Raw genomic sequence first — 22,503 nt, 5'->3', positions numbered from 1 at the left:
AATATCTATCTCACCTAATTGTATTAGCAATTGCCTTTCCGTAACGTAAGCTCTATGTGTTGGTCATCAAAACAACTGCGAACCGGTCTGAATTCATTCCTGTATCTAATTTGAAACTGTTCTGAGTTCAGATCCCTCTGATATCGACTTAACATTTGATTTCATCCCTTCATGGTATGAATATCTATACCCTTTCCGTACAAAAATTGCCATTGTGCTGAGTTGAAACGACTCTAATGTCTACCATATGTCAAATTTGCTTTAATTAGTATGAAGCGGTATACCAATTATTGTTGCATACAAGTTTGTAACTAATACTAAACAAACAGTGTTGGTACTTCGATACACACCACAGCATATTATAAATCTAATTCATTTATTTATTTTCTTTCTAAATTTTCCTTTTTATTTATGCAAGTAATGCGTAATGAATGTATGTGGGTGATGAGGGATAAGCCATTTTCAAAGGCGTGGGAGAACTATAATTAAGTATCGTACTTAATACGTTGACAAATTTAGAGATTTGGTAATTACCAACCTGTTTTCCAGAATCAAAGTATATCTTAGTTAAATTGTAAAATACGTCGTAGAAATGACAATGGACATACATTTAACGCTAAGTCTGACTCGGCTGTAACACGTGTAGTTTCTATGATGATGAGAATTAAAAAAAAAAACAAAAAGAACTTTAAATGAACTGAAATTGGGTATAGCGCTTTTTCTACGTATTCATTGCTCAATATTATTATTGCTAAAAGTTGACATCCATCTTAACTAGAAACTGAACTCCTGTAGTTTAGAAGATATTCAGATGGTGATGATGATCGTTAGGTCTGATATGTTCACATTAGCGGACTCTTTGATCTAGTCCACGATTCATAAATAAAGATGTGTCTATGTGTCAAGAGTAATGAAGGAATGTTTAGACATTATTCATTGTTGATTTTACAAGCGTGGATTAGCACTTCATCGCCGCACTCCAGCTATCAGCTGGATTCTGCAGATGACCAAGTTTTGTAACTTCTAGTGTTAGGAAATGAAAATCTGTTAATCCATCGTTCTGAATTATCTTTATGTCCAGCTTAGGATTAGCATTTTCCTTAAGGTCTATCGTTTCGTGTAAGACCAGAGAAAATTTTATTCTTTTTTCGTATATTTATGGAAAGATGTCAGTGTAGTGGTGCTTACTCTTCTTTAAATAAACTATGGAAAGTTTTTGCTCAGTTTTAAAATCTTGTCATTTACGACATGGCTAAAGTAGACAAGTTTATTGCAAACTGTTTTTATCAGGACATTTTAGGTATAAGGTAGAAATTTGAGAAACTTAAAACCTACTATAACATAAATTCCTTCTCAGCTCTGAAGTGAGTTTTAGGACTGGTGTTTAACAGGTGTGTAATTTAGTTTCATTGGAACTTAATGAATGAAAGAAAAATCCCCCTTCTACTGATAGATCCCTAGTCTATAATGGATGATCCCAGTTATGGGTCTAGTAACTATACAGAATTGGAGATTCTTTTTCACCATCATATTAAGGTTGTGTTGTCAGACCTTTCATCTTGGTCAGAATAATAAACTCAGTATGCTGTATCACTGCAAACTTACACCAGAATATAGTTGATATTTTCCTAGGGGGATTACATATCAAATGATAATGGTTGTGTATCAAATCTATTACATGCAGCTTAGTTTAACACTACTATCTTCTGTAGAATTTATTTTATTGTAAGCATTTGGTTTATGTTTCCAATTTGAAGATAATTTCCTCCCTTCTTTCTTGGTGAAAAAATTTCACTTCCCTCATTTAACTAATGTGGGAGGAGGGTCTGCATTAGTAACTGACTCAGTTATAAAATAAAAACCTTACTCTAAAACAATTTAGGGATTACAAACTTTGGAGAAAACATAAAAATATAATAATGGATAGATAATACTTTCAGTCTATCTGGATTTAATTCAACTTCAGTGCACTCAGAACCAGTCATCAGATTGTTTATATTTCTCAGTCAGTATTTAAAATAAATCACTTGTATGAGAAAAATTACAGAATACTATAGAAGAGATGAATTAATAGTTCTAGATACTTGGGTAAAAGATTGGTAGAATTGTTAGAACATCAGACGAATTCCTTGTGGTATTTAGATCCTGCCAAAGTTAGCTTTGCCTTTCATCTATCCAACAGCTCAATAAAATAAAATACTAGCCAAGTACTGGGGACATTTTAATAAATTATATCCTTGAGCCTATGTTAGAAGTTATAGCTCTATAAAAGGGTATACTTCTAGTCTTGTTCTGAAACAATTTGGGTATTATAATCCCCAAAAGAGAACAAGCAATTCTGACAACTGAAGAAAAGCTAAAAGCATATAATTATAAAGAATTAGTGTTGTTTCTTTTGTATAACATTCTGCTATTCTAGATCTCTTCTTAATAAAATAATTCTATTTCCCCTCAACAGTCGATTAATGGCATTGAAACGTATGGGAATTGTTGACAATTATGAGGTGAGTGTAATTTTTAGTTTCATATAAAAGTAAAGTTTGTTGAAGGCAAAAAAGATGTTATAAATAAAAATATCAAGCATCTGTATAGAGGTTTTGTTGATTGTAATTAATGTAATGTTTGCTAAAGCCCAAGCTGCTCTGTCTGTAATTATTACAGATTATTCATATTTTAAGCAATGACTTTCAATATTTCTTTTCCTCACTATGACCAGCTGCAGCAAGTCCTCTTTTGGTTATCTCTCTATATATAAACGGCAGTTTGTCTGTCTGTGTGGCTGTCAGGTTGTACCCTCACCCTGACCACGGCTTTCAACCGATTCTGATAAAACTTGACACACACATAGCCCAATGTCATAATTCAAAACTAATGCAGCGAAAATTTTGAAAAGTTCCCCCAGTTCTGAAAAAAATCGATAAATTCGACATGGGGTCGAGAATCTAAGCTTTTTATATGCAACACATTTTCTGTCGGGAGACAGCTAGGAACATCGTATACATAGAAGTATTCGAGTGAAGAGAAGACATTGCAACCTACACATGCGCCTTCGTTCCATGGAGGGAAAGAACTAGATTGGGATTAGTCGTTGCCTACTAGGGACTCTTACTCGGGCAACGCCGGGCTATGCTGCTAGTCTGCTATAAAACAATGACCAACATAAGTTTCCCTCTCACATTGTTGTGCCATAGCTATTAACATCATGGCCCTAAGCTCATGATATCAATATAGTCATTATATTGTGCCCTTAGGGAAAGTATAGAACCTTACTTGTTTCAGTCTGTCTAATCAATTGGAAGGTTCTACTACTACTTTGTGGTTGAGTAATTAGCAGAAAGAACTAAAACCAGATAGTTTTTTTTTTTTAAAGCATATACTCTTTTACTTGTTTCAGTCATTTGACTGTGGCCATGCTGGAGCACCGCTTTTAATTGAGCAACACGAACCCGGGACTTATTCTTTTGTAAGCCCAGTACTTATTCTATCGGTCTCTTTTGCCGAACCACTAACGGGAACATAAACACACCAGCATCGGTTGTCAAGCAATGCTAGGGGGACAAACACAGACACACATATATATACATATATACGATGGGCTTCTTTCAGTTTCCGTCTACCATATCCACTCACAAGGCTTTGGTCGGCCTGAGGCTATAGTAGAAGACACTTGCCCAAGGTACCACTCACCACACAGCCACTCCTGTGCATATGTAAAATATGAGTTTGTAAATTGTTGTAAAATAGTTTAATTCTTTGCCTGTCCTGGGTATCACCATTTGAAACACAGATCAAATTTCTTTGGCATCCATGCATCATATATGATACACGTTCCCACTTTTTTTCAACCACCAGAGTGACTTGTGAGAGGAAAGCTTTATAATACTCAGTATTATGAAACAAGGGTTAACTAAAAGTCACAAAACAAACGTTGGACATTTGGGACAAACTTATGAAAATGCTTCAGACAGGCAACAGGTTAAAGTATCTTCTGTGACACAGACAAATATTTATGGGTGCAGGTATTGCTGTGGGTTTAAAAGGTTCAATCTCATTGTATATATATATTTCTATGTATATATTTTTTCCAGGATATTCGTAATTTTTCTATTGCTGTTGTTGGTGTTGGAGGTGTTGGCAGTGTGACAGCTGAAATGTTGACAAGATGTGGAATTGGAAAGGTATTTATTTGTTTTTATTGTTGTTTTGGTAATTATTAAAAAAAATAAAAAAGGAAAACGCAGCTTCCCTTCCTTCTCCCCTTTCTCTTCTTCATATCAGCATGTCATCTTTGTCTTAAATTTAGCTTGCAGTCTCTTGTTGGGGGTTATGCATGTACATACACATGTTTCAATGTATCATCTGTTCAGACATAGATTATGTGTGTCATCATCATCATCATCATCATCACTTAGCGTCCGCTTTCCATGCTAGCATGGGTTGGACGGTTCAACTGGGGTCTGGGAGGCCAGAAGGCTGCACCAGGCCCAGTCTGATCTGGCAATGTTTCTACGGCAGGATGCCCTTCCTAACGCCAACCACTCCATGAGTGTAGTGGGTGCTTTTTACGTGCCAGACGGGGCTGGCAAACAGCCATGGTCAGATGGTGCTTTTTACGTGCCACCGGCACGAGGCCAGGTGAGGCTGGCAACGGCCATGATCGGATGGTGCTTTTTACGTGCCACCAGGACGCTGTGTTTGGTTATTCATTCAAATATATAGATATATTGTATATATAGTTTACTTTAATAAATTATCTTCCTCTAGATCTCTCACTTGTTTGTTACCCAGAAACAAGGTTGGCAACCCAGTGTTTTCACAGGGTTTAAATTAAGACTTTCAGCTCCTTAACTGTTATTTTGAACATTTAGTCAGTTGGATTAACTATACTGGGGACTAGGACATATCCTATTCCATCAGATATTTAAAGTATGTCAGCAGTAATTCCTGATGGATCAAGGGCTTTCCCTGTTTTCACATCCTTAACTGCTTTATCTATCAAACTGTTGTCAACTAGAATGGCTGGCCCTCTATCAGATTAACATCTAGAAGATGCTTTCTCCACATTTAGCAGCCTTTCATAGTACTTTCATGTCTCTTTCTTTTCAGGATTGCTAAGTGCAACTGCTCTTTTATCCATCTATACACATTTCTTATTTCTTTATTGCCTACAAGGGGCTAAACATAGAGGGGACAAACAAGAACAGACAAAGGGATTAAGTCGATTACATCGACCCCAGTTTGTAACTGTTACTTAATTTATCGACCCTGAAAGGATGAAAGGCAAAGTCGACCTCGGCGGAATTTGAACTCAGAATGTAATGGCAGACAAAATACCTATTTCTTTACTACCCACAAGGGGCTAAACACAGAGGGGACAAACAAGGACAGACAAACGGATTAAGTCGATTCCATCGACCCCCAGTGCATAACTGGTACTTAATTTATCGACCCCGAAAGGATGAAAGGCAAAGTTGACCTCGGTGGAATTTGAACTCAGAATGTAGCGGCAGGCAAAATGCCACTAAGCATTTCACCTGGCATGCTAACGTTTCTACCAACTCATCGACTTCTATACACATTTCTGTCATACAATATCTCAATTTTCTCTGATACGCTGCTTTGCAATTCCAAACCCCTTATCCTCTGATCTGCATGATGTAGAACATTGGCATACTTCTTTCTTTCTGTTTCTCCCTTAGCTAAATATACTAAATATACCTGTCAACTAGCTTCTCTTCTAGCTATCTGGTGTAATTCTCTGCTGTCACCATTCTTCAAAGCCTGTTTCTTCATTTTTATGGGTCAGTCTACTTCATTGTTCCACTACCATGTCACTCTTGGTCTTGCTAAAACTTTACACCAGTTACAATTTTGGTCTGTTGCTCTCAGTAGGCTGTCCCATATGTTATGCGTTCTTTCTTATGCATCTCCATCTCCTCCTCTTCATTCTCATTAAATGCTTCAATTGGGACTTCTCTAAATCTTTGACTGCTTGATAGATCTTTAAACTTCTAGTCTGGCTTGTGTCTCTGAGTCCATCTAGCTTTAAGTCTGAATCATCAGTTTACATTTGCTTTCCATCCTGGCATGTATAACTCCATGAGATTCAATGAATTGGAATGGAATTTTAGTATGGTTTCTATGACTGGTTGCTTTTCTTAATACCAACCATTTTGCAGAGTGTACTGGGTGCATTTTTTTCATGCCACTAGTAGTATATATATATGTGTGTGTGTTATAGTGATATGTGTATACACACATACACTAATTTCTGTTTGACCATCAGTCTCAACCAAGAGATGACCTGCACTGATCAACATGAGATCTAATATTTTGTGCATTCTCTGTTTCAGTTAATTTTGTTTGACTATGATAAAGTAGAGCTGGCCAATATGAACAGGCTATTTTACCAACCTCATCAAGCTGGAATGAGTAAAGTTGAAGCAGCTGAGAGAACATTGAAGTATGTTATCTTACCTTTTTTTCTTTTCTTACACTCAATTTGCTTGCAAATATCATTTTGTATAACTGTTGTCCTTGTTTTTGTTGTTATATGGCCACAGTGTCTTTTTATCATTTGCTTTTTCCCTTGTGTTGGAGTAAAGCGAACAAGTCTATAATTAAACAAATCAGTTCAAACCATGACTACTCCATCTTATTTCAGGATGAGTGGATCACTCAGTGCATTTTCCTATTTACATTTTAAGACGGTAGGGTGTGGTTTAGAGAAGATTTTTTTACTAGTTTGTGTGGGTATACAGAGACTGCCTTAAAGGATCATAGTCAAGGGTAGTAATTATGAAGCATTTGCACTGCTGTTGATTACAGCAATTAAAAAGTAAAGAAGATATCAGGAACTGTTTGTGAGCTGAACAGACTTGATTATTGTCACATTAAATGTTCTCTCTGTAGTTTTCAATTGTACACAAATTCCCAGGCACAAGACGAGCAGATTTCATTGCTGGGTGAGATTTGGAAGATGAAATATTGGGAAGGAGAAAGTTGGAGTTATTACAATAATTGACTTGATCTGTTAGAATATTTATGATTAGTCTTTTCTGTATAAGTACTTTGTTCTGTCTGTTTGCAGAGAAATCAATCCTGATGTGCAATTTGAAGTCTTTAATTACAACATTACTACAATGGACAACTTTCAACATTTTATGAACAAAATTAAGTAAGTCTTCTTAAATTTTTAACATGCTGTTTGGGTTTTATTATGGAAGGTAGCATCAAGAGAGTTGCAGGTTAAATGCCTTGCAAGATTTAAAAACGCCATTTTAAATTCTGAGTTCAAATTCCAATAAGGTTAACTTTGCTTTTCAACTCTGTAAGGTCAGAAAAATAAATACCAATCTAATACTAGCATTAATTTAATCACATGATATATTTGTGTTTTAAGCACAGTCTGTTCATAAGAGATATTATCTCCAGACAAACGCCACAATAAATTTGCTTTTTCACAATGTATTTACATTAAATATGATACACAGATAGCTATTTTAATGTACTACTGCTTCTGTTGCATATATATATATAATAATAGTAATAATAATATGAGGGAATATTATTCCAAACTTACAGGGAAAAAATTCAATTTAGAAATACTAAATCAAATTTCACAAAATATAATATATATATATGAATTAGAAAAAAACCCCACCTTTTATCAATTCAATAAGGAAAAATTAAATTATACCATTTAGAAAAATTACATATTATAGAAAGGTTAAGATAAAACATATAACAATGATTAAGTAATGTGCAAAATAGTAAATAAAATGTATAACACATACACTCATACATTTGTTTACTTTTTACATCAGAACTGGTGGAAAAACTGAAAATTCTCCTGTGGATTTAGTTCTGAGTTGTGTTGATAATTTTGAAGCAAGAATGGCTATCAATACTGTAAGTATCTTAAAACTATTTGTTAAATTCCTGGGAACTTGAGTGCATAGAATTGCCACCCTGGGTCTTTAATAAATATTATAATAAATATTTTGTTTATCATTTGACAGGCTTGTAATGAATTAGGTCAAGTTTGGATAGAGTCTGGAGTAAGTGAAAATGCTGTGTCTGGACACATTCAGCTTGTCATTCCAGGAGAGACCCCATGCTTTGCTGTAAGTTACTGTAGCCCCTTTTTTTCCATTTCATCTTTTAACATTCTTTTTAATATCTTTTGTTTTCTGTTTGTGTGTGTGTGTCTAACTTCAAGAACATTTTATATTCTATCTCTTCATACGCATGTTTTTATGTCCAACTAAAACAAAAAAAATCTTTAATCTCTTTTATATTTTACAGCTATTTAATTTTGGAGAGAAAAAAGACATTGGTACATTTCTACATATAACTCTCAGATGGACTAGATATGATTTAAAAAAAAAAAATCATGTTTACTTTTGGCAGTTATGAATAAATTAGTCAGTCATGTTTCATTCTGTGAATCTGCATGCACACACGTTATTGTACACACACACACACACACATGCATGAATGTACATACTCATATATACATACATATGTAAATATAAAAACTTCATAGTTATGCTGTATAAATGTTATTTAAGAAATAATTGTGTTTGAATTATATTTTACTAATGGAGCCCATGGAAATCCCATCATCATCATCATTTGACGTCCGTTGTCCATGCTGACATGGATTGGATGGTTTGACTGGACTGTCATGATGGAAGGCTGCACCAGACTCCAGTTTCATTTGGCATGGTTTTCTATGGCTAACGCCAACCACTCTGAGAGTGTAATAGGTGCTTTTACGTGCTACTGGCATGGGTGCCATTTCAATGACACTGGGGTGCTTTTACGTGCCACTGGTATGTGCTATGACTGTAATTTTGCTTGGTTTGATAGCTCTTCTTCTCAGACATGACATAATGTCAGAGGTCTTAGTCATTGCCTCCGTGAGGCCCAACACTCGAAAGGAAGCTATGTTTTATAAATTTTCTTATATTTTGATGCATAAATTTATAGTTCTAAATAACATTGTTTTATTATTGTAAATGCTTAAATTTTGGTTTAAGATTGTTGAAAGCATAACACTTGGACTTGTTTCATTATGATTAACCCTTTCGTTACCAACCCGGCCAAAACCGGCTCTGGCTCTGTAATACAAATGTCTTGTTCTCATAAGTTTTGAATTAAAATATACCACCAAACTTTAGTCATAATTTATGTTCCTAACACTAGCTGAATGATAACTAAGTTATTTTACTAAATTCTTTGTTATATTTAAAGTAATTGAAAGAAACACAGAGCATCTCAAAATAAATACAGTAACGAAAGGGTTAAGATTTCAATTATGTCTTAAATTTTGTACTGTAGTTAAGGTTGTTTAAAGAAAAACAGTTGAACACATTTATGGAGGTAAATTACCATGCCAGTGCCTACTATATATATAAATAAAGTAAAAAGAAACCAAAGCCTCTGGAAACAAAAAACACAGGGTATAAAACTTCAGCTACACTACAGTTAAGTAAGAAATAAATAGTCAAAACTATGGTTGTTAAACTTTTGCTCTGTCATCTTTGGTTTCAGCTGGAGAAATTTTTTACATTGTGATTAAACTAGAGTTGAATAGGAGCAGAAACTTGTTATGTTTCCACGTGACTTGCCTTTCAAGACCATTAACACAGGATGAGTTATGGATAAATAATACATGGTTTGATGTCATATACAGTTGTTCACTAAAATTAGGTCCAAGAGAGCCTTTTGCAGCAGCTAAGGATATATGATATATACATGCCATCATGTGTGTGTGTGTGTGTGTTGCTTGTTATATTTATTTTTTCTTTTTATTTCAATCAAGTGTGCCCCACCTTTGGTTGTTGCAACTAAAACTGATGAAAAGACATTAAAGAGAGAGGGTGTCTGTGCTGCTAGCCTTCCTACCACCATGGCAATTGTTGCTGGTTTCCTTGTACAGAATACTTTAAAGTAAGTAAGGAATTCTTTTCTCTATTCTAAAACATGATGATATACTGTATCTACCTGTCCTTATTGTTTACTGGTATTTATTTAATTAAACTTACTTAATTTAATGATCTAGTTAATCTACAGCAACTTTTGAACACAGTTTTGAGAAGTACCTCTTCTAACACCCTAAAGTACTGCTCTAGGGTCTTGCACCAACCTATTTACTACTTTAAAATCAACTGATTTTTAAATTTTGCAATGGTTGATGTGTAACCCTTAGTATAAATATTTCCAGTTTAATTGAAGTCTTCTCATCTATGGTACAGCTGAAACCTTAAACTGTATGAGTTGTATCATGATATAAATGTGAAGAAGTACAAGACTTTAGCTGTACTATAGGTATGTACTAAGGCTTAAAATAGCCAAACTATAGACGTTTCAGTAAGATCTGAACTTTTCATTGTTGTCAGTAATTTATCAGCCTTTGTCTTTTACATGCAAACTTTCATGATTGCATTAATTGATGGAACATTTTGTTTTTATGATTATTTTCTTTAGAAACTGATTACTCCTCTGGCTTAATACTGGCTCAGTCTGTGATGTGTGAGTAAACTGTAAAGCTAATAAGTAATTTATTTCACATAGAGGTTAGAGGTGAAATATATAGAATCAAATGTCTGGATTTTCTGATCAATTATTTAAAATCTTGTATATTTTTTCATGAGAAATTCATGATATTCATGTCTCTTCCAAAAACTTTCCCGACATAAGTGAAGGGAAATGGTTTCAACCAGGAATTTAAAACAGAACATCCACATCGCTCACCAAATACTGTTTTGGATAACTTAAAGGTTTCCAGTTTCAACTCTCTACCTTTTGGTATCATTCAACTTACAAGAAATAGCAGCGAAATCTTTTCTTTCCATCTTATATCAAGAAAGGACACATAAGATAAATGAAGCTCAAGACTTGACCATAAAAGAGAGAGGGTGGTCATAACTGGAATATCTTTAAATATTATTTCATGATTAGGGTTGACTTGCGGATATGCAACAACTCTTCCATTATCATAAAACAATACGATTCTATGCTGGCATGGCAACCTATTTCAAGAAGTGGACCCATGAAACAGGGCTCTTCATCAGGTAGGCTACATTACTAAAAAGATTAGAGGTAATTTTTCGTTTGGCATGCCATTCAGAAAGTTCTGCAACTTGATAAAATTAGCAGCTAAACAAACGTTCAAATCACATTCTACCATGGCCTAAAAAAGAAGGGTCATTGGATAGTCACTGAAAGGAAGACAAGAAAATCACAACTAGAACAGCTTTTATTATTTTTGCTCAATGAGGACTGACTTGGAACTAAATAACAGCAAATCTGTTATTATTTCAAAAATGGATTTGTTGTTAATTCGTATTTATCTCTTTACACAGATATCTCCTGAAATTTGGAACAGTCACTCCTTACCTTGGCTACAATGCTCTTGAAGACTTTTTCCCAACAATGAGAATGAAACCAAACCCTCAGTGTGATGATAGATTCTGTCTTAAACAACAAGAAGAATACAAGGTGAGAAAACATCTTAGTGATAATAATATAAGAAAAGATAAATTCTCTCTCCTGTATATTAAACAGTGTTCTCATTTGGTGCACCATAACATATAGCTAGGTGTGTTGTGAAAATAAGAAAACTATATTTAGAAAGTTAATTATACATATATTCTTTAATTCACTGCGTGTATGTAATCGGTAAGGTTTAGTTAATGTTCCATTGTTTCATTCTTTCCAGAAAAGAGAAGCTTTGAAACCAAAAGAAGTTTTACTTGAAGTAGAAGAGTCTCCAGTTGAACATGAAGAAAATGAATGGAGTAAGTTAAGTTCATGTCATGTAAAATTTGGATTATATCTATCCCACTTTTTACTAGTTTTAAGTTTTGTTATGTTATATTGTATGAAATGACTGAAGTTAAAACGTATGTGTTTATATATGACAGTTGGTGTGTTGTTTGTATGAGACAAATAAAAAAAAAATGTTCAGTTTTAATATTCAGTGATAGAAAACTAGCAAGTGGTAGAAGTACCAGATTTAAATGTCTTACACTTATTAGTTTTCTCCCTGTGTTATTATTCTGAGTTCTAATTCTGATAGGATCAATTTTTTTGCTCTTCTTTCATCCAGAGGCAGATAAATAATACACAAGTTGATTCAATTCATTAGACTCCTCAAATTTATAGCTTTGTGTTATTGTAAAGAGAGAGAAAAAAAAAACAATGTTGGGATAGGGTATAGTTGATTAAATCATCCCTAGTATTTGACCTATACTCTAATTCACTGATCCTAGAAGAATAAATGTAGAGTCATCCTCTGCTGAATTTGAACCCTAAATGCTGATGGAAACACATACTTCAAGATACTTTGTTCAACACTTTACTGATTCTACTAATCCAAAGTTCTAATTAATAAATCAATCAATAATAATGATGGTTTCTCATCTTGATGATGATAATGATATTAAGGTAATATAAGATTTCTTCTTTAATCCCTCAGAAATAGAACTGGTATCTGAAACAAGTGAAGAGGAGCTGAAGGCAGCTACAGGAGACACACCAATTCTTAGTGAAGGAATCAAGTTGGCATACACTGTTCCAGATAACAATGTAAGGACAGTTTAAGATATTCCCTTTTGTTCTTCACATGTTAATTTTACTATGATGATGTTGTTAAAGGACTTTACAATTTGTAGATGAATTATTTGTTAAGGGAGAAAGAGTTAGAGACCTACAATGACATGACCCTTTTTGTTAGTAACACAGCTAAGATCACCTCAAACTTTTCAAGTTATGTTCCAAAAACCAGAATAACGATAAATTCAATTAGTTTATTAAATCCTTCCAAATTATTGCCAAAATTAATTTGGAAAATATTAGTGTATTTTATCAGAAATATGATTGTGAAAGGGTTAAGTGTACTAAGCTGAATTTCATTCAATGAATCATAATATTCATAATAATCATCACGAGACTTTTACGTTTTTGTTATTATCACAGGTGTGGTTGTTGTTTAGTGCCCTGGAACATCTATGATCAAATGTGCTTCAGTTTTGTCCATTCTTCTTTTATTATTTTTTAGGTGTTGTATATCTGTGACCCCAATTATCTACCCCATCAGATAAATTTCTTCAGAATGCTTAGATACATTTAGCATGAAGTGTTGAAAAGAACAAAGTTAGGTTTTTCAGTTTACGGTCATGATCAAGAAAAACAAGACAAATGGACTTTGTCCATCTTTAGTACTTCTTTGTTTTCTAATTTCTTTTGACTCCTCAAAGTAATAATTACAACTAATTACAAAATTGTTTTTTTTTTTACCTTAGATTTACACTCATACTTAACCAAATAATAACCTGAAATATTTCTCTCCCCATCTCTCTGAATGTTTGTCCTATTTTCTTCTGATAATTCTCTGGTCATCATAAAAATATTTTTTTTTTTTACTGGTTTTTATTTCAGACGTCAGGAAAAGAGGCAACTGTCGAAACATCAGGAGTTAGCATAGACGACTTAATGTCTCAGCTGAAGTCTATGTAGTTGTTGTTGCTCTCCACTTTATGATAAATGAAATACAAAACCTGTCTATTGAAGAACACCAGAACTGATTCGATTGTGCTGAATACATGGCTCTTTGAAATGATGTTCCAAGACCATTCTTAATTTCTCTGAGATACAATAATTTGTAATATATATTTATACAGTTGTGATCATAATTTTAAAATGAATGCTACTGACGTATTCATGTGTTACTATCTACCAGTTATGCTGTGCATGACTTTTACATTCCTGAACACCAGCTTGATAATAACTACTATTCTTGCCAATTTGGAATGCGATCATAAGATGAAGATGAAGATCAACACCAAAACCAGTGGATAACCAAAAGGGTACCAAGGGTATCTTCCTGACAACATATATATACACACCTACATGTATATGTGCTTATTTGAAAACATTTTCTTCAATTTATAACGTAAGTTATTTAACTAATTTATAAAATTGGAAGAGGGTGGAGAATCAGTTGGACTTAGAAAAATATCCAACTGAAAATTATGCTTTTGTATTCCTGCATTAACTAATGAAAAAACCAGAGCAACAGGTCTTGTCTAAAAACTTGCTGTCATGGTTGTATCAACCTGTAGTCTTTTTAAGTTGTTCATTAATGTTTTCAGTTTCTTACATCTAATCTATGGTAATCTTCTCAGTTGCTAACTTGGCTTTTAAATCCTTCAGCTGTACTTTAAAGGAAGTTCACTGTATGACTAACAGATCTGGCAGGCGTTGCTGAAAAGTCTCTCATTAAATGTTTGCCACAAAATCATTGTCAATTAATTCTATGATTGACATCAGTATAATAGAATGTCTTTAACAATTCACACATATACACAAACATTTGGTTGGTTGAGAGTTGATTTCTCCCATTTACAATGTCTTCATATTCCAGCAGAATAAAATCAACTGTTTTTACCCTATCAAAGAGGGGAATTAACAGATGTTATTACTTGGCAAAAATAAAATAAAAATTAGCAGGCAACAGTAATACACCTGATTATACATTTAAAATGTGTTATATATATATCAGTGGAAGATTATGTGGATCATACAGGAAGGTCAAAATTCTCACAATACCATTGATATATCATTTACAAAAGAAAGGCATATGTTCTTTTTTTTTTTTCCTTAGGTAATGTTAGATCATATGTAGCCTGTCTTATTCACCCAATAAAATTCTTAATTGAATTTACCTGCACTGTATAAATTTTGTAGTTTTTACTTAAAGCCAGTCATTACCAGCTGGGTTGAACAAATATTTTTCTCAACAGCACTAGAATTATGGGTATATTTCTTCAATATGCATTATTTAAAAAAACCTGCTAACTGTATAAATTATTTCAGGAATAAAAGTAAGTCTTGTTAAAATCTTTCTTCAGTAAAAAAATATGGTAATTTCTCTTTGCAAAACAACAAAAATCTAACAAAGCATTCACCTTCTTTATAGCTAATTCATTACACAGGTGGTGGTTGTTTAAACCCACATCAGTGAGTAAACATTCCACCCACGACTATTCTGTCTTTTTAGGGGTGTATAGGACAACATTGTCTAATGTGATCTTTTTTTTATCCCAATATAGTAACGTGAAGTATGAAAGATTTGGCTGCTATTCTTAGCAGGTTAAGAAAACATGTAAAAGCACACTTATGGGTAGCTAAATCTGATGTCAAAGGGATGCAGGGTTTACTTAAAGCAGGTTGGCTTCAAAACTCCAAATTATAATCTGCCAAGCAACAAGATGATTAAATAATTTAGAATAATTATGTTTTTATTGTTATTATATAATTTGCATGAAGATTAGCTACCTGAGAGATATGGATCCAAAACTTCCAATATTGGGTGTTTATTTGACAGGAGATTTGTTAGAGATTGCTAATTAATGGAAGTACCACAGCAGTTCACTTGCTGAATGTAATGTGAAACATGATTTTCACCCACATCCTTTCTTTCAATGTCATTTCAAGTGTTATAAATAAAATATATTAACCAGATACAGCTTAAAGGAAGTTTCTGATGGTGCACAAGTGAGATGACAGAAGATAATAATGAGTAGCAGAGTTATCAGCTGCAAGAAAACGATGCTGTTATGTACATGTGATGCATATGAAGGATAACAACTGGACTCCGAAGGCTCAGGTGATCCAAGCTGAAGGAGCCTACAGAAGAGGATGACAAGTAATGAAATACTGTGCCAGAGCAGAGCCATCCAACTCATGCCAAGATGGAAAAACAGACATAAAATGATGAGGTAGCCATCATTGAACCACTCTTAATAATGAACAGTCCTACAATGGCTTGAGTGTAAATCTGACAATTTAACAGTATCTCTAAGCATTGTTCATGATATCCAAGAGAAAGATTTCAGTGTAAGGTGCTATCTTATTAGAATGAAGTGATCAATAATAATGAATGTGAGGAGGATTGCAGATGATTTTAACCATCCCTGCTTTATCCCTGGTATATATTTTATTGAAACTGGAAGGATAAAAAGCAAAGCCGATAGGTAGAATTTTAAGTAAAAGCACATGGGATTGTAATAATATATTGCAAGACAACCAGTTACCATCTCAACACCCTGATAATACTAATAATAATAAACTAAAAGGAATGTAGAAACTACCCAAATATAAAGACTTGGGAATACAGATGATAACCAGAATGTAGGGACTGAAAACAGAAAAATTCCCTATAAGAGGTTCCATGGGAATGCTTTTAAAAAATGTGCAAATATATATAACCCAAACTGCAAGAGGTACCCTGTGCACTAAAGTTCTTTCAACACAACAGAAAATAAAACATTGCATAAAGCCAACAGACAGAGAACTGTGTCTTGTTGTGATGTGAAAAGTACAATAAGACCTGAAATAACAATATTTAGATCAGAGAGAGAAGAGTTGTTGGGAAATAAAGAAATTAATTTAGCACTTTGATTCCACTTTCTAGATTTTGAGTTCAAATTCTAATGGCATTTAGTTTGCTAAACATGTAATAAAATAGTACCAAAAATTGTGTAGTACCTCTGAGCAATGTTAATGGTACTACTGACAGTAAACATATGCCATGTGCACCAAAGCAGAAACATTTAACAGTTTTCCATAAGGTAAGGAGCCAGTTCTCGCAGTTAAGTTAGTCATCTGCAATATGCCACTCCGCTCCCCTCAATATTGTCACAGCGTGTAAGAAAGATAAGCAACAAATATCAAAGAAATAAATAATAAATGCTGGAAACAAAATTATGAAGAAATATTTATTAAAAAATAGTTGTTAGGAAATACCGCCAAAAAATGTTGCAGCAAAATTTCTGTGGAGGTGGTCACATTATAGAAGATTCGTTGAAAATAGGAAAAAAAAAATAATAATTATAATCTAAGGCATTTTTCTTTTTTTGGCTTAAAGTGAAGGAAAACAATTTTTTTTTAATGTTAGTGTAGAGAAAAAGAAAGCATTTTTATTTTGCTTCAGTGTATGCACGAGAATATAGTTGAATTCCTAACATAACAGTTTATTTTTCATATTCTGAATCCAATATAATTTAGAAATAAACTACAATAGTTTAAAACTAATAAACATGTGAACACATGCTCCAGCATACAAAGTTTATGAAGAAAAAATATAATTAATATACATGTCTCTGTTCTTTTTTTAACATTAATGTTATTAAACTACAAATGAGCCAACTTAAAAGTTCCAGCAGCCAACGTTCCATTGTAAATCACAGTGTTTGTTTCAACAGCTCTCTGATTTCACCTAAACCATGAAATATTACAAAATATTTGGGAGTGGGCGGGCGGGGTTAATATAATTTAATCAGGGATGGAGGGGCAGTGGCCATGATCTGTGCAGGCCTCACTCACAAACTGATATTTGCGGTCCTGGTAAGAAAGAATAAGGAGTAGTTGTTCCATGCAGGGTCTTGAGATCCGGTGAAGGTGTCAGGAAAATGAGAGACAGATGTGTCTGGGAGGAGAGGATATACAACTAACAGTTTTGAAGCAGCACATAGGCCATTGTAGTAGCAACGGAAGAGGAAAATGCACATCTGTGAGACTAGGATTGCAGCATGTTGCTAAATGAATCATTACCATGCTATTCACTGTCCTTCTTTTGGCTGCAGTCTTGGATGCATATATGTCCAGCAGCAGTAGCACTGTCCAAAATATATGTGAGTAGTTCTCCAAATATTCAGAGAGAGAGAGAGTGAGAATGCATGTGTGATTGTTATTTTGTAAGTGAATTGAATTTTTAAAATTGAGTGTATTTTTAATGTTAACCTATTGTTTCCACTGTTGGTTTGTCCTTCATTTAGTCTTGGGGTAGAAGTGTCAATTGTTTTACGCTGAAGACAGACTGAGGTCAAGTAGGGTACAATACTTTAATTAGAAATTGACAGCAGAAAGACAAAAAAAAAAAGCTGAACGAAGTCTATTTGAAATTAATCTTGTGTTGAAAAGTAGTAAAAATGGGAAAGTAAAATTTTTTTTCTTAGTGAATAAAGTGTTAGTAACAAATACTTGCAATATAGAGAATATTTATGTATAAGAAATATAAGGCCTGAGATTTGTGGGGAAGGGACCAGTCAATTACATTGACCCCAGTGTTCCACTGGTACTTATTTTATCGATGGCAAGAAGATGAAAGGCAAAGCGGACCTTGGTGGCATTTGAACCAAGAATCTAAAGCCAGAAGAAATGCTGCAAAGCATTTTGTCCAGCATGGTAATGGTTCCGCCAGCCCACTGCCTTGATTAATAATATTAGTGAGCTTAACCCTTTCGTTACCATATTTATTTCGAGATGCTCTGTGTTTCTTTCACTAACTTTAAATATAACAAATAACTTGGTTATCTTTAAGCTAGTGTTAGGAACATAAACTGTGACTAAGGTTTGGTGGAAGATCTTGTGCTACAGAGCGAGAGGCAGTTTCAGCCAGGTTGGTAATGAAAGGGTTAAAATGCTGCACAGCTAACCTCATGGTCATGGGTACAAACTTCAGGGCAACACAAACCTCTACTTGCCTCAGGTGTAAACTCAGCATTATTAAATCATGTTAGAATGATTTAGCAGAAAGGTATTCTCCAAGTATGAAGAACAACTGCTACTATTTAAAAAATTTTAATTAAAAAGAAAATACTGTTGCAGCCATGCTACTATCCAAAATTACTGTGAAACTGCAATATAGATGTATGTATGTATGTGTTAATTATATTTTTTAATTTAGAGATAGCTTACATCCACATCCATTCATTCACTGTCAAAAGAGGAAATCAAACTACACTGACATGCATACTAGTAATTAGTAGAGAAAAGATACAACTTGAGTAGTCGTAAACAGCTAAAATCGCCATGACAAGTCATTTAGCATGAATTCAGTCCGCACCAAGTTAGTCCAATAAAGTTGAAAGGAAGATATTTGCTGCATGGTTGGGTCCACAAAAGATGATCAAATTGATGGTGTTGTTCTTGTGGACACTATTACTCCTCCTCAGAGATGCTGACCATTGTAAGTGCAATGGTTAATAACGACGGAATTTCTTGTCCCAATTTCCAAGCCAGGTCAAAGAAGAAGATTAAGGTGAGATTTACTTCTTTGGCAAACAGATTGTAATCAAAACTATCAAACACCAAAGATATCATTAAAGCAAATACCATATTCCAATGTTGAAATTCAAGTGATATGCAGTTAAGGCAGTCACAAAACGTGAATGTTCCCCAAAAGGTACTTGGAGACCTTCCTTAAATGGGGAAACCAAAAGTCTGGATCTTCAGAGCACTGGAAAAAAAAACAAGGAGCAAGGTAAGTGGAATAGATATATGACAAAGAATTTCATTGGTTTAATAACAGAAAAGACTTTTGCAGGTAACAGTCAAGCCTCAATTAAGACCAACTGATACCTACAGTGAAGTTCAAATGTTTTCCACTCAACCTTTATATTGCGTGATTGACAAAACAATTTAAACAAAAGTCCTGAATTTGAAATAGATTAAAAAGTTTTCTTCCGGGACAGAGTCCAGAACTGTTTCTAAATTTTATACATCTACCACTAAATAACAGCAAATAATATAAACAACTTTTTTTACTTAGAATCCAGCATGATCCTTTGTTTCCAGACTCCCATGAAAATAAAAGTATTTACTTATATGTTTAATTTCAGATGAAAAAATAAATATGAGGCCAAAAGTAGAAAACAAAACTATTAAGGAATGAAAACATTGTAGGCAGTTGGGTGATAGCTAGTTACTACATCCAGTAAGGTACTGAAGTTAGGGCATAACTACACAATTCTGTCCCCACTGACTTTCTTCCCTCATAACTTTCATAAAAAAAAAGAAGAAAAAAAAGAGAATATATTTTGATGAAGTTTTCTACAAATATGCTTCAGATGTTGTAGATTCTGTTTCTATGAAATTTATTGTAAAAAAATTGTTCTCTTCCCAGAGCAAGAAGAGAAGTTTCGAAAAATTGACCCGAGTAGGTTTTGTTTCCTAACTTAAAGAAAAACGGGTATTTTTTAATGAAATTTTCTACAAATGCTTTTCAGAGTATGCAAATCACGATTATATTGGAAATCAATAAGAAAAATGATGGGCGTGTACACATTTATACTAACACACATCACAATTTTCATTCTGTAAACATACTGAATGTGTGTCAGTATGTATCAGTGGGGCCCATCACTTTTTTTTTTTTTCATGTTAAATTAATCGTAATCTACACAGTCTGAAAAGCACTTGCAGAAAATTTCATAAAAAATATACCCATTTTTCTGAAAGTTATGAGGAAACAAATTCCGGGGGAAGGCACACTTGTGAAGGTTTGCCGAAGTTCGATCAACCAAATACTTTTATTACAATCCTAATTGACGTGAGCAAATAATAGCAATAAACTAACCCAAGAATATTAAAAGTTGGCAGACGAGATCGATTAACTGTAAATACACAAGACACAGTTACTTTTCTGCAAATGATGGTCTCTTTCATTGCATTCAACTTTGTCCTGGTTGTGGTGAGAACCACGAAGCCCATCGTAGACCTTGCATTGCGCAGATAGATAATAATTGAGGTGTACCACACGTTTGTCACGAGAAATTATTATTGCAAAAGGGCTATATTTCCCAAGGAAAACTATTTCATTGCAAGTCATCAATCTCGTGTATTATCGAGCATATGACATGACGAACGTGAAAGTAATAACAGCTGAAGGTAAAACTGGAAAAACTAATACCCTGATGTTATATACAGAGCATTTTATTCGAAATCCAGTTCAATTCGGTGACATTGGTCCCACTGTTGAAACTGATGGAAGCACTTAGTCGGACACTAACGTTTGCCATTCCATGAAAACTCGTTAGAGCCCAGGAAGTTGGTTAAGAAGGTGTTTTTTTTTCTGGTTGCATTAGACGATAGAATAAATGCAACGCTGTTAGATGTCCCGTAACATTCCTTTACTGTTGAAAGCGATCTCTGGATGCTATACAAAGCCATCAATCTGATTAGTTTTAAGTACCTGACGATCAATTATTCCATTGTTTGATCTACTTCCTCGTGCAACAAACCGTAAATGCAGTGGAATTATGTCAAAAGAAATGAGATAGATGACATTTATCCTACATAATTAGAATCGATCTTTTAGTTTGAGGTGTTATACATTTTTAAATGATGGATTTGACAATTATATTACAAAGTATTGGATTAGTTTACAGGTTGTATGAAAAATAAACAAAATAAAACTTTATTTTCGCCCTCAATAATATTCATACAGATTGACCTGACCCTAACACGGTAAATACTTGCACTTTCATCAGATCTTGGAAACGAAAAAGCGCTCAAAAGTTGGACATTTATAATGTTGATTGTAAAAGGATTTAAGTCCTATATCCGTATCAGATTGAAAATGGGAACTTAAAAACCTAAACGGAAACAACGAAATGTGCTTAGTTTCTCCATATACGTTGCTGCTACAAAATTCTGTACAAAGATGACAAAACAGTCGGCGATGGTTGCAAAAAAAAAAAACCAAAAAAAAATGCAATGACGTGGAACGAGTGATATTTCGTTCTCTTCACACTTGAACATATGCGAAGAACTAAATTTAGCAACTGATAACAGATGTCGGGAGAATATTATTCTTTGTAAAAATGAGCTCTATATATTCATTTGAAGAATTTTAGTATGTGCAATCTCTAATACATTTAATAGTGACTGCTTTATACCTTACGGAAATTATTTTTAGAAGTAATAATGCAGATAATTGTTACAGCAGCAGCATAAATCTGAATTTAACTACATTTTACCATCTGCATTTCCGCTTTCATTTTCTGTCTTTAAAGTTTCACATTTTATCTAATCTGACACAAAAATATGAAGTAACCAGGGTCCGTGTCCGATTCTGTCTGGTCTTTAACTTGAACCACAAGTAGGAAATGACGGAGAATCTCAAAGCAAAGTTGACTCGAATGAGATTTGAACTCAAAACCTAACTAAATACAGCAAAAAGGTCGTCCTAGAATCTTTATAAGTTACCATTAACTGGCCAAATAATTAGAGGGAGGGGAGGAAAGCAACAGAAAATTAAACCGTAAATAGTTATGAAATTAAAGGACTAAAATAATTAAATAGCTTTAAAGTTGTCAACAACATCTGTTAATGTTGACAACTCAGCAGGCCATATACGACCGGGGTTCTTGTAACAAAACTCTCGAAATATCGATGTCATTAAACACAGGATCAACAATGAAGATAATATAAATAATACCTAATAACAATATTGAAATATTTGAAAGAAGAAACACGTTTCCATTACTCACTGGGCAGTAAAGACTGTAAGCCTAAAACAAGGTTAGCCTTTTCACATGGCGCATCAAAGAGCGGTGTTACTTATAAAATAGTTCCCCTGGAAAATATTTCCGTGTTAGTGTAAAACGTTATTTGAATTCTACTTCGTTATACGATACGTTTTATAAT

At 33.8% G+C, this 22,503-nt stretch overlaps 1 protein-coding gene and 1 long non-coding RNA gene across 2 annotated transcripts in view; one reads left to right on the top strand and one right to left on the bottom strand.

Moving 5' to 3' along the window:
• The window catches only part of LOC115222940 (ubiquitin-like modifier-activating enzyme 5), a 15,293-nt gene extending 364 nt beyond the window's left edge, over positions 1-14,929 (top strand). The window contains exons 2-12 of the mRNA XM_029793341.2: positions 2,459-2,504; positions 4,089-4,178; positions 6,354-6,463; positions 7,091-7,177; positions 7,827-7,911; positions 8,022-8,126; positions 9,830-9,957; positions 11,373-11,508; positions 11,729-11,807; positions 12,488-12,597; positions 13,450-14,929. Coding sequence (XP_029649201.1) covers positions 2,459-2,504; positions 4,089-4,178; positions 6,354-6,463; positions 7,091-7,177; positions 7,827-7,911; positions 8,022-8,126; positions 9,830-9,957; positions 11,373-11,508; positions 11,729-11,807; positions 12,488-12,597; positions 13,450-13,527 — 1,054 coding nt within the window. The 3' untranslated portion in view covers positions 13,528-14,929. The remainder of the gene's footprint in view (positions 1-2,458; positions 2,505-4,088; positions 4,179-6,353; positions 6,464-7,090; positions 7,178-7,826; positions 7,912-8,021; positions 8,127-9,829; positions 9,958-11,372; positions 11,509-11,728; positions 11,808-12,487; positions 12,598-13,449) is intronic.
• Positions 14,930-17,125: 2,196 nt separating this feature from the next.
• On the bottom strand, positions 17,126-22,503 carry LOC115222948. The gene is made up of 2 exons (XR_003882760.2): positions 22,347-22,503; positions 17,126-19,312 (listed from the first exon to the last, which is right to left on the bottom strand). It is a non-coding gene; the product is annotated as an uncharacterized LOC115222948 (long non-coding RNA).

The sequence above is a fragment of the Octopus sinensis genome, linkage group LG21 (assembly GCF_006345805.1).
Source record: "Octopus sinensis linkage group LG21, ASM634580v1, whole genome shotgun sequence".
NCBI classification, from domain to species: Eukaryota; Metazoa; Mollusca; class Cephalopoda; order Octopoda; family Octopodidae; genus Octopus; species Octopus sinensis.
Note: the sequence above shows the minus strand (reverse complement) of the source record. Positions and strands in the feature narration are given on the sequence as shown.